At 36.1% G+C, this 13,891-nt stretch overlaps 1 protein-coding gene across 9 annotated transcripts in view; it reads left to right on the top strand.

The window, feature by feature from the left end:
- The window catches only part of Shrm (shroom), a 77,842-nt gene that overhangs the window by 57,225 nt on the left and 6,726 nt on the right, over nt 1–13,891 (top strand). The window contains exon 1 of one of the 9 annotated variants that reach the window (XM_089471909.1): nt 6,314–6,463. The exons of the other annotated variants lie outside the window; for them this stretch is intronic. Within the exon in view, the coding sequence (XP_089328035.1) occupies nt 6,432–6,463 (32 nt within the window). The 5' untranslated portion in view covers nt 6,314–6,431. Of the gene's footprint in view, nt 1–6,313; nt 6,464–13,891 lie in introns of those variants that run through there. 9 annotated transcript variants of the gene reach the window in all.

The raw sequence follows: 13,891 nt of genomic DNA on the forward strand, positions 1-13,891 counted from the left end.
ATCATATCCATTGTATTCATGGTGTTACGAGATTGGGTGTATAAGGTCAAAAGTCTTTAACTGTGTATTTAAATAATTGTTTGCAGTGTTATCTAACTAGATATATGTCTAATTAGATTTGTGTTTCGTTAAGTTTCATTGTCTTGTTGAAGTTGTTTGATATGTGGTTAAATAATTTGAAATTATCTTAACTTTTGTAGGTCTTAGATCTTAACTAACCATAAAACTAATTTTGTATGAATATTAGGGATTTGCTTAGCTAAACAGGGTTTAAATATTTTAGCTTTAGTTAACTAATCTAATTTGATTGAAACTAATTAGATTTGGCTTGACTGACGAGTTGGGATAGACTAAGATTGTATATTTTTTTTTTTGTATTTTTTTTTTTTTTATAAATCAAAGGGGTTTCTATTTAGCTATATACTTATACATATATCTATTAGTTTTATTTGTTGGCTTACACACAAGTATATAAAATTTGCTGTTTCTTTTTGCGTGTTTAGATGGGCTTAGATAATTTGATGAAATTGCAATTTGAATGCGTTGCTTTGGTTTCTATTTAATGTTAGCCCATTGGGGTTTTTCTGTGGCTCGCAAATCAAATTAATGCAATAGTTTTTGTTGTTTTTATGTACTTTGCGTATTCGTTATTTGTTTATTTGCTGTTTGTTGCTGTTGTCTTTTGTTTTTTATAGCTTGTGGCCCTTTGTTTTGGTCACGATATTTTTGCATGTCCAAAGCGCATGGGGCTTGGCTCCATCACAGTCAATGAACTTGTACTGAAATTTATTTAGCTGCTCCTCCGCAGCTGCTGCTCATTTCTTTTTGCCGCTACGTGCCTGCAATTATTCTTATGTAAAAAATAAAAAAATAAAAATAAGAACGAGCTGAGCACCAAAGTGAATTTTGCATAAATTTTGTGTGACGATGAAATAAAACAAATTGTTGCGCAACTTGCTCAATATTAAAATGAAACATTTTATGTTGTCTACGTGCGGCCAAGAACAGATCGAACAAAGTGCCGTTAGGCAGAAGTTTTTTTGGTTTTTTTTTTTTTCTTTTGTCGGCTGAGTGGAAATTCAATTAGTGACACCCACAAGCAAAAGGCTGACAGCGAAACAAAAAAAAAGTCCGAAGCATTTGCCAGCGAGTTCTGCGCCACTTAATGGATTTGATCATTACAAAAGCAAAGCACACACACACACACACACGCACACGCTCTGTGTGACACTCTCATAAAACTTAAAAAGCAATTTAATTTTATTACGAGTATGAAACTCAAATTGACACCAAAGCTGGAGCAGCAGGAGAAACAGAAACAGTCGCATTGCTTCCATTTCGATTCAATTTCGAGCCTGGGAAACGCGTCGAGTGTCAAATTTTGGATTTTGATTTTGATTTTGGTTGTGTGTGACAATTGCGCGTCGTGTGTTTTGAAAGTCAACCAAAAAGCAACCGAAAGAAATGAAAAATAAATGTGAGCTGACTTTGAAAACTGTCGTCTTGCTATCCAGCTCATTGCCAGTCGTCGGACGTTGTGACTGGAGACAGAAGAGATAGAAGTAACTATATATATAAAATGAATATAAACTTGTGCATTATGCATATTAAATGCTTTCACTTTCGGCTTTTTTCTTTTCTTATATTTTCTTCCGTTTACCACCCAACGCATAGACAATGGGCTGCTAGGCAGGCAGGCAGCAGATGGCTCGCTTTAATAGCTGCAGCTAATGGAGAATTAAGGTTCCCAAAGGCTTTATGGCTGCAGTTGCACAAATGCAGATGGAGCTTATGACAATAGATGTAAAATTTCCTGGTAGAGTGTGCAGATGTGACAGAGATAGATATAGATGGACATGTGGGTGCCTAGAGTTGTAGATATAGATACAAGAGATACATATGCAAGAGATACAAATAGTAAGGACATATCCTTACACATGGGATAGTCTAGAAAAAGCAAGTCAGACTATATGGATATAGATATATGGTTCCAGATTAAAATCTAGGCATAAAGATACAAGTAAACCTGTTTAGAAGATACAACAAATATAGATAAAGATACAAATATTGCAGCTTCGGGATTATAGGACACAAATTTGTACATTATTTAAAAGAATACAAACATAAATTAATTGAGATATATAAAGATATATATGCCTGCAAATATTCTCCAGATAACAGATACAAAAGTATCTACTCATATGCCCAACTAAATCCAATAGATACAGTTGCAAATATTGCTACTCAATTACCTCAACTTTGCTTTACTTTATAGATACATACTCAAAGATCATTTTATCCAGATAACAGATACAAAAGTATCTACTCATATGCCCCACTAAATCCTATGGATACAGATACAAATATTCTTACCCAGTTAATGCTTTATAGATACATATTCAAAAGTCTTCGCTGGCAATTAGTATTTGTATGTGTATCTTTGTTTCTCAAACTCAATCTTTGCATCCGCATCCACAGCTAGCCAAAGTATCTAACAGCTACGATTTTGTATCCAACACCTTTGCCGCATTAGGCGTGAAAGCCTTCGCCAGGGCTGTAAAAGAAAGCAAACACGCAACAAACAACGCGTAACGAGTCAGGCCTGGCCAGGCCCCCCATTTTTTGTTTCTTCTCCAATCGCTGCCCCGCCCCCTTTTGACTAATCAGAGGCATTTGTTGGGCGATTCGATTAGCACGCGGCGCGTATTGAAAAGCGCCAAATGAAAACGAAAGCCAAATGCGCGCACAATTGAAATGCAAAGCCAGCTGCAGTGGGCAATGCATTGCATTCGATTGCATTGGCGTAACATTAACTATAACTGTTACAGTGTATGTGGGTGAGTGGGACTGAGTTGATGAATGCACTATGAGAAATAAAATATGAGAATTGCTTGCATACAAAATTTAATTCTAATTGTAGTTTCTTATGGCTTAGATCCTATGCCAATGTCTTGCATATATTCCTGTTGGGCATTCGAGTTTTCTTTTAGTGTATGAAATAAATCTTAAAATGTGTATTAAGCATATCATTTTAGGCTATAATTTTAGGTTTTATAATGAACCTCTGATTTGAATGTTGTATCAATTTTTTTTTTTTATTGTAATCAAAAATACTTGTATAGCCCCAAATTTTTCTCTGAGTGTATGCATAAAATGTTGTTTGTTGTTTTACGATTTTTTCTGCTATTTTTGACTATAGAATAAGTATTTTCTCTGCGTGTACTTACTTACTTTGCTATAGCTTGTTTCTCTAAGTGTATTCAAAGCGCATATATACATATTCCTGTTCAGCACTAGGATTTTCGTATACTTCCATGGACTCGTAGGCAGTCATTGAGCTAATGCAGTTATAGATATATTATTTTTATATAGAGCGGAGTACTATATAGTACTCCACTTTTCTCTCAGTGTATATGCACATTTTCTTTGACTGCTGAGTATTATATATTTCTAGCAATATTTTAGTTAATTAACTCACTTCAATCAGTCGTCAAACTTCGTTCTCAGCTCATTTCTCGCAGTGTACTTAGTGCTGCTGCTTCAAGCTGACAGCTAGAATCATCAATGTCGTCAAATGATTGTCAACAAGTCGTCGCGTCGTCTGCCTTGTGCTCAATCATGATTATTGTTATTATTGTTGTTGTTGTTGCTGTTGTTGTTGCGATTGCAATTGCAATTGCAATTGCACTGTAAGTAGTTGTATGATCACATGCACTTAGCCACGTTAATAACTAATAAATGGCTGGCTGACTAGACAACTGTCTGGCCAAAAGGAGTCGCCAGTCGCGACTCAGCTGCAATTTGCTATATGCGAGCTCTTTATTTTTCTTGTCTTCTTCTTCTGCTGCTGCTGCGGCTGCGGCTGTTCGTGATTGATTCTCACACAATGCAAATGAAATGCAATCAATGTGAACACTTTGCCTGCTCGCTGCACTTTTGTATTTCTGTATTTCTGTATTTGCTTTAGCCTGTTTTTTGCATTTTCGCTTTTTAGCGGCTTTCTGGCTGCCGTTGCTCAGTTTGGAGATCATTATTATGCGTCCAAGTTCGCGTCCGACTCTCGTTGCACATTGTGCCTCGGCTCGTACGTGGCCAGCGACAGCTCAAGGCCGACAGACTGGAGCCAGCAGCTCGCGCTGTCAATGCAACAGCGGCGGGACAGCAGGCGGCGGACGAAGTCTTTGGCCAGGCCTGGCTGACTGCATAATCCAACAAAGTAAAAAGCGCCAACTAAGCGGCGAATATTGCTTTTTATTTGCTGCTGACGAATTGCGCTGGGCTTACCTGTGCTTACCTGTGTTTATCTCTGCCTCTGAGCCATGCCAAGCCAAGCCGAGCCGAGCCGAGCCACGCCACAAAAGGGTAGCATTGGACTCTATGCCACAAAAGCCACAAATATGCAGCGCATCCTGCCAGGCAGCCACATCTCTCGCTTTTGTTTGCAACACGTTCTTTAGGGAAAAGCAAATTTTCAATCAGAATTGCGCAGTCGAACAAAGTCAATTTGCAATTGGCTGATGCCAATTTGCAAAGCTAAGCCAAAGTGTAGCTCAAAACGAGCAAAAACAACAAGTACGCAAGTACAAAAATGAAGAAGAGGAAGACGCAGAAAGAAAAATACATTCCACAGCGCTGACTGACCATAAATAAATATAAATAAAATAAAAATAAAGAAAAGAAGAAAAAAATTAAAGCAGCAGCCGCATTCCTCCTGCTCAGACTTGACTTCTGCACAAAATTTATATATTTACATTTTTTTGGGTCAGCCTGAACTGCATAAATCACCAGCAACAACAATAACAACAACAGCAGCAGCAGCACCCAATATGTCAGAGAGTCGTCTAAATTTGTTAGCTAATCAGCTTTTCTGTCGCTTTTCCCGAAAGAAATCCCGCAGCTTTTCATTACGTCGCCTGCAGCTGGAAATTGTGCCATTTATTTTTAGCTGAATTTTCGAATCTGTTTCAGTCTCAGCGCGCAGTTGGCACTCTGAGTCATTTGCTCTATAATTGAATTGTGATAACGCTTATCGCTTGGCCATTGATTTTTTTATTTTTATTTTTTTTTATTATTCACTTGTTTTGAATTTGTTTGATATGGTGAATGAGCTGAAATTTATATTTATAGATTCATTCGGGCAAATGCAATTGCAAAGCGTTTTAGCTGTTTTTTATTTGAATGTTCCAGCAACTTCTTAAAACACATTACACTGAGAAAAAAAGATGCTTTTATTTTTTAATATAATATAAAAAATATTAAATAAAATTTACTGGATTAGATATACAACTCAAGTCAAGCATAAATAGCCTATCTAATTTTTTCTTTAAAAATTAATAAATTAAATAAATACATTATATAATTTTTTATATTTTTAATGTTATTTTATTTAATTATTATTATTATTAATATTTTATTTATTTTTTTTTTTTAATAAAATAATTTTATTATATCTATATTGTTATTTTATTTTATTGTTATTATTGTTTTTTTTTTTTTCTTTTTTTTTTCTTTTTAACAAGTCTTATATATATTCTTAAGTTAAATTTCCATTAAAATTTTATTTTTCAAAATAATGTTGCTGATAGGTTTAAAGGTTAAGGTTAAGGCTAAGTTTAAGCTTTAAAATAGATTGCAAATCCGAGCTCAAATCGATTTAGTCTTCGCTTTAACATCAATAATTTGCGTGAATAGATGCAAACTCTAAATAGTTAAGCTCAATTTTCATTGACTTCCTATATATATTCCATATTTCATATATATTATATATATATCAAATATTTATGAGATTTTTTTTTTTTTTACAAAATTAGCAGCTGTATGCTAAATATATATTCGTTCATTGTTTAAATATTTTATAAACTTTAATTAGCTTGATTAAGCTAAGCATTTCGCACGACATTGCCTTAGAGCCAGACAAATGTGATTAGCATGTAAAGATATATCTAGATGCCATTTATCATTAGACTGTATATATATGTCTATCATAACTTTATAGCTATTGTTCTTTATACGTTTTACTTTTCTCACATTGTATCTTAGCGTGTTCTAAGCATGCGTGAAAAATATTTCATTAAGGGCATTCCCGCTTCGTTTTCCGTGAATGCTTTATAAATTTTATACGATTGTCATATGCTCACAGCATTTTCATTTGATCGTTTGAGCGTACAGAATATATTGTTTATTTTACGTAGTTGTTGTTGTTGTTGTTGTTGCTTTCGTTTTGTATCTTTCAGCTACATTCGCGCGTATCCACGAGATACAGTTTTTGTCAGCGCTTTTAGTACGTTTCGTTCAATGAAAGCCAACGGTTAGTTGAGTTTTGCAAACAGTTCATTCAAAAAGTGATTGATCTTCATTTGAATTGTATATATATAAAAAATATATATATAACTGTTATATATATCTATTTAGCTGTTCAGCTTTGAGTGAAGATGTCGCATTGGTGCCAACACTTGGGCTTTAGGTAATCAGTGAATTGGCAAATGTCTAGACGCCAGCTCTATATATAAACATATATACTCTATATATATACATACCATGTGTGTGTGTTATGCAAAAAAAAAAGAAACGACTTTAAATAGCCTTAGGCCATAATGTGACGTCATCGTTTGAACAACATACGGCGCAATTTGGGGCACAAGCAAATCGCAATGTTTCCTAGCCAATGTATACACATACATACATACATTCACACATACACTTGTGAGTGTATATGTGTGTGTATTTAGCGAGAAAAAACATGCCATATATGTTGCCTTTATTTTAATTGCAGCGCGCCAATTTGGGCAATGCAGCAACAACAACAACAACCTTGAAAATGCAATCAAAGCCAAATCTTGATCTCGTTTTTTTTTCTTTCTTTCTTTTTAATTTGTTGTGTGTTTGTTTGCTGTTGCTGTTGCTGTTGCCAGCACTTAATTGCGTTTACTTTATACATTTGCCAGACGCTTGCATTGCTCTTGGCATTCAACAGTTGCTGCTGTTGCTGCTGCTGCTGCTGCTGCTGTTGCACGCGAGCAACCAGCCACCAATTTTTGTTGTTTTCTGTTTTTGGTGGCTGCAACAGCAGCGACGCTTCCTGTCAACTGCAACAACAACAACAACAACAACAACTTGTTGCTGCCGCTGTTGTTGTTATGATTGCCTTTTATTATTGTTATTTTTTATTATTATTATTAATATTATTAAAATTATGATGCTGCGGGTTCGTTGTACACATAAAAATTTGACGCGGCAGCAACGTTTTAGGGTCGCCTGAATTTCACGCTTTTGCCTGTCAGAAAGCGAGAGAAAGAGAGACAGAGAGAGAGTGAGAGAGGGAGGGAGGGAGAGAGAGAGGAAGAGAGAATGGCAATTGAAAGAGACAGCAGATAGAGTAACGCCCACCAAATGTACCAAAGATGAACAGCATGATGATCATCATGATCATGATCAAGTTGTTGCCGCCAAATGCAGCTGATATCTTTTATCACTGAAACCATTAATTACACTCTACAACAAAATACAAATTTTATGTTAAAGATATAAATAGAAATATAAAGAGACAAAATTAAGTATATGAAAATATATTCAATATTTAAAAATATATTAAATTTATGTATCTTTTGAAAACATATCTCACATGACTTCAATCTCTGCTGCGCAGTGTTATTGTTTATCTAACGTTTTTTTTCCCAATTGCTGCATTTGGCTTGGCAGCCTGCGCAAACAATACGCGGATGTATTTTGGCTTTTTCACTATATATATATTTATATACATATATAAATACTATATAGTTTTCTCAGCTTTATTTTCTCGCTGCGCAAAGCTAGGAGTGGCACTCATCATCAGCCACAGTCGCAGCGCTGGGGCCAACGTTCGCCACACGTCCATGTCCAAGGTTTTGTAAACAATGACAACAACAATAACAACAGCAACAACAACAGCAACTTTTTTGGCGTGGGTGCGGGCTGTGCCTCCTTTAAGATCGTTTTTTTTTTTTTTTCGCTGTGGCTATTTTTCGACTATCTGTTCCGCTCCACAAACCTTTTTCTTTGGCTTATTATTGCGACGTTGGCTTAGAATTTGAAAAAATAAAAATAGACAGCTCAAAGTTTGACATTTTGATTAGCTTTTTGCATCGACTTACAGAACTTAAGCTGCGCCTGAGTCGCGCAAAAGTAGGCATAGAATGGGATTACTGGAAATTGGATAACAACCAACGAGAACAATTCAACAATGGATAATATCAAGTAATGTTTCATAAGCATACTTAATTTCATTTTTAAGAAGCTGAAGTAGAACTTGTCTACGGAGATTGTTTTAGAAAGGGTAGATAGATAGATAGATAGATAGATAGGTACACAGATAGAGGGATGAATAGGTGGATAGATCGAAATGAATGGATGGAAATGCATTAATGGATATATAGGATAGATAGAGCCTCAGATGGGCGAATCTATAGAGAATGATATAGATATGCTGAAAATTGAATATATGGTTACATGGATAGATGGGAAGATGGAAAGATGAATAGGTAAATCTGTGGATAGATGGATAGAAATATCGATAAACAGATGAATGATTAAGAGATAAGTATATTGGTAGATAGAGAGCTCGATAGATAGATTTGCGTTTAAGATAGATAAACTATAATTACAGATACAAGATTATTTATACAGATATTAAATCTGTTGATAAAGTGATAAACTCTATTGATTACTGTTCTACTCAAGAGGATTTCATTTGTGAACTATGTGATGTTTACTGTTCTCATCTCTTGGTTTAACTTTCGACTTTACTGTGTGTTTTCATAACCTTCTTGGCTTTTGGGCATTCCTCTTATTATTGCCAGCCAAAACTCTGTTCTTAAGTGCTGGCCTTCTGATGTCAGCTGTCCAGAGCTATGATGAGTGTAAATACGATTAGTTATATACAGTATACACATACATACATATACATATATAGATGAGGAGGAGTCATACTTGAAGCTTTTGCCAACACTCGCATTGTTATTGTTTGTTTTTGTTGGTGTTGTTCTTTTGGGTTGTTGGAGCGCGTGACATAGAAAACAACTGGAGTGCAGCCCCAGTCACCAAGTGAACTACACCCAATGTTGACACAACAACAACAAGAGCAACAGCAACAGCGAACGGCAACGACAACAAACAAAACAGTAAACAACTTTAAACAGTTACTGGGAGCAATGCCTGACTGTTGCTCAGAAATCGATTAATCGAGCATTGCTATCGATCGTCGCGACTTTGAAACCAAAACTATAAAAAATAAAACTTGCTACTTGGCCTGGTCTGCGAACTTGTGCGAAGCGTGAGAATTCTACTCCAATACTCCACTATAGATAAACAGCTGGGCAGGGTCTACGCTCACGCCCCGCCCCGTCCCGCTCCCCCAAGAAGCTTAACCACTGAGCTTCACACTCAACGCTTTGATTTGCATAGATAATTGCAAAGTGATGCAAATTCTCCTACGATCCGACTCGACTCGAGTCGATAGCTAATAGCCACTAGCCAATAGCCAATAGCCATTAATTAAGTTAAAGTACAGTATGATCTGTTTATGTTGAACTGTTGGCATTAACCTTGATTGATTTAAGTCGCTGCCATCGACATAGCTATCCATAAAGATTGTAGTCTATTGTCTGTTATAGATATATACATATATATATGTTTCGCTTTGTTCTGGGCGCGTCTGCATGACAGCTAAAGAGGAAAAACAATGCAAGCGATTGTTGTTGTTTTTATTGCTGCTGCTGCTGCTGCTCTACATCATTAATATGCTGAAGGTCAAGCTGAAACAGCGACGACAATTAACAGAGCCGTATAAATACATATCTATAAACATGCACAGCACTCCATCCATGTATCCATCCATCAATCTCTCACTTTCATTTTAAAAATAAATATATTTATGTATATATAAAAGTAAAGTTCGTAAATTTACTTATGCGTGACTCGTACTCCATGTATATGACATATATCGTATGCAGAGTCATTGTGTGTTGTGCGTGTATCTGGAGCTGTGAATCTGTATATCTGTATTGCATTGGGGCATGAGTATTTGTGTATATGCAGCTGTGTATATTAATTCGTATCTGTATCTATGTATCTATAGGTATAGATCTGTATCTGTATCTATGCTTAGGTATCTCTATATCTGAATCTGTATCTGTATCTGTATCTGTAAACAGATTCTGTATCTGTGTGCATTTGTATCTTTACTTTATTTGTAGCTTTATCTGCATCTACTGCATGCATATATATCTACATCTATTTACATACATATACATATATCTATCTGGATCTGCAGTTGATATGAAGAACATCGATCATGCGTGTTTCAGTATAAATATCTATATTTATCACGTTCAATGCTATTGTAGTTGCGATTGCTTGACTTAAGGTACAGTCATACATCTGCACACACATACATATATAGTATATATACATACATATGTATATCGTATTTATTTATATTTTTATTTTAGTGGCCATCGCTGATGAGGTCACACGAACCTTTTCCACATTCATTTAACACTCCATTTGCTGCAGTTCCGTTCCGTTCCATTCCGTTCCGTTCTGTTCTCTGTCATAGAACTCGGTATTATATGATATCATATGTATGGGATTTCGTTGAGCTAATGAAGCCTGATGAGGCATTTAATTTGTCGACAGCTTAATAACAGCATTGCATTATCATAAATAACTGTTAGGCAGCCACTAATATCATATCATAAAATTAGAATTTGTAAAATTGGAAAAACAACAAAAGTTTACATTAACATGGCTAACAAGTTGGCCGAGAGTGTGAGCTATGCATAGGCAATGCAGCTAGTATGTGTGGGCCTCTCAGAGATACTTGGACAGATAATCCTTTTAATTAGTAAACATTTCTTTTCATTAGCTTTGGCTTAAAAACATTTAGAGAAATATAAAACTATAAAAATATAGAAGTACACGATTTTTAAAGACTCGCTCACTATACATAGTTACCTATATATACATGTATATAGAGGTACATATATCTATCTATCTATCTGTCCTCGTTACCTTCAACTTTTCTATATTTAACCATCAGCTACCACGTTTGCAAGTTTTATGTAAGTCGCGTTGCTCTTCTGCTGGCTTGACATGCCCGGATCTAAGTGTTGTGTGACATGTTCAACTGCCCGCTCGCCGCGCACTCCCCTCCCCTCCACTCTACTCTGCTGGCTGCCCCATTGCTAACCACCTTGAATACCTCAACATGCACTTGACGCATTTCGCAAAACCTAAATAAAAATAAAAAAAAAAAAAAAAAAAAAAAAAAAAAAAAAAAAAACTAAGCGCACAAATTAGCAGCTAAAATGAAACGAAGAAAAAACCTAAAGACAATGCGAAATCCGTATTCAGGGCAGTTCCTATTCAAAGAGCGGCAACACTTTGGCATTCGCCAGCGGCTGTTTTTGTGTAATGGCCAAAACGCAAATGGCTAAAAGAGTTGACTGTGACGGCGACTGCGACGCAGGCAGCGAGCCTGGTTCATCGCGAGTGATCCATGTCGAACGTGTTGTTGCGCATGCGCCCGCAGGCCAAATGTTGCTGTTGTTGTTGCTGCTGCTTGAAGTGAAAATGTCATTGGCAGATGTGTCGCGTAGATTTGCAAGCAGATACGGCCAACAGCCACAAGCCATGATCAAAAGCACAAAAGCCAAGTTAGCCAAGTCGACTTCACTCTCCTCACTCTGCTGAGTAGGCCTATGGGCGTAACAGTAAAGGGGGGAGAGAAAGGGGGCGGTGGTTGGGTAGGGCGTGGCAATGGCTGTGCAACACTTCTAACATCTTTACGAGAGCTCTTTTGTTCTGTGTTAGCCCCGCAGCTGGGGGCTTGCCTTCTTGTTGCCTGTCTATGTAATTATTATGACTTGGCCGTTTAGCTCACAAGTTAATTACACGCGGCTCTGCAGCTGCCGCTCAAACTCTGAGGCTCTGAGCCTGTGGAGCTCTGCAGCCACTTTCGACACTTTCAATAGTAGATGCGGCTGCTGCTGCAACAATTTACAAAGTTTTTGTGTTTTTCTATTTTGGGCAGAGCCCTCAAGCGAGAAGCGCCATTAAATCGATTTTACATTAAAAATATTGCACAAGGCGCCGCCCGCCAGAATTAATGGATCATAATTATTGCTGAGCGACAGCCAAAGCAACGATAACAACGCCAGCAACAGCAACGGCAACAGCAGCAACAGCAACAGCAACAGCCGCAGCAGCAACAACAACTGCATTAGAAATGAAAACAGCCCACGAACAGACAAACGTCTGGCCAGGCAATTGTTAGGCTCGACAGAAGCTGCACAGTGGGGCAAGTGTGGGAGAGATTAGGCTTACATACAAAGCAAAGATTTATTGAAGAGTAAAAGCTGTTGAAAGAACTTCTAAATAAAATAAATAAATAGAAAATAAATAGAAAATAATAAATAATAAAATAAATAAAAAGTAATATAAAAACAATAATAATTATTGTCAAGTCTTCTTTCCTAATTTAATAATTTTATTAAAAATTTTATTAATTTTATACTCTCATTTTTATTTATTAATTTTTTCTTTTTAATTTTTAATACATTTTTTCAAATTTATTAATTTTTTTATTTTAATTATTATTTTAATTTTATTTGTATATTTATTTTATTTATATTTTTTTTTTACTATTTTTTATTAATATTTTTTTCTTGATTTGTTTATTTGTTTAGTTTATTAATTTTTTTGTATATCTTTCATTCAAAATTAATTAATTAAAATAGTCCCAAGTCATGTTCTTATTGGAATTGAACTGACTCTATATGAAATGCTAATATTGCTCATAAATTGAACAATTTAATAAATCTAACTATATTTATCATATCTAACTGCCCAACTACTTTATCAAGCAAAGTTCTTTGGGCTAGAAGCCAACTTTAAATTGACTTTACATCTGATCTTGTACCACTGTGCAGCATATTTCAAGTGTTTGCGTTGGCTACTCAAGCGGCAGATGCTGCCAGCCAACAGCATCCACTTTCAATGCGAGAGAGAACTTTTCATTTCTTGCTTTTCTTGTGTTGTCTTAGCTTTGGTTTTTAGTCTTGCTTTTCCTACTTCTTCTTCTTTTTCTTGTTTTTTTTTTTTTTTTTTTTTTGGTATTTTACAGTAATTTTTCCGAGAGAAATTTATGCCATAGATTGATGTACAGAAAAAGAAAAAGAAATATATATATGTATGTATATGTATAAAAATAAAAAGCCTAAATACCAGAGTCTTATGACAGTTGAAGTTGCAAGAGATTTGAAGAGCATGCCACTTGCTGTTGGTGTTGTTGTTGCTGCTGCTGCTGCTGCTGAAATTTGTTCTGCTGCTGGTGCGTGTGAGTGTGTGCCTTGCTGCCAGGCTGACCTCTTGATACCCCCTTGCTCTGACCTCAGTGCAATTTCATGAAGAAAGTGGCAACTGCGACGTCGACTGCGACGCTAACTGCGCGTATTGGCCATCTGTTTTGACTGTGTCTTGGACTCTTGACGTCATTTTGCGGCAAGTGAAAATGTGTGCGACTGCGTTCAATCCGGTTTGAAGTTGCTTTTTTTCGGCTTCGGCTTGTGAGATGTTTATGTTTTCAACAACAGCAACAGCAGCAGCAACAACAACAACAACAACAACCGCAACAGCGACCATTTGTTCGCCTTCTTTTTTTTCTGTGGCTCAATGTTAAGACGAGATGTTAAAAACGTGATTTCCATGCGTCGGCATATTTAAATAAAATACTTTTACTATCAAAGAAAACTAGTCGGCGGCTCGTTATATTGCTGCTGATCAAAAAACTGAACAATAAGAAGAAGCAGAAAGCAAAAACAAAAAATTATAGTGCAAGGCATTGCGTATGCCACGC

This window comes from Drosophila arizonae, chromosome 5 (genome assembly GCF_054131065.1).
Source record: "Drosophila arizonae isolate 15081-1271.41 chromosome 5, UAZ_ARI_1.0, whole genome shotgun sequence".
Taxonomy (NCBI): Eukaryota; Metazoa; Arthropoda; class Insecta; order Diptera; family Drosophilidae; genus Drosophila; species Drosophila arizonae.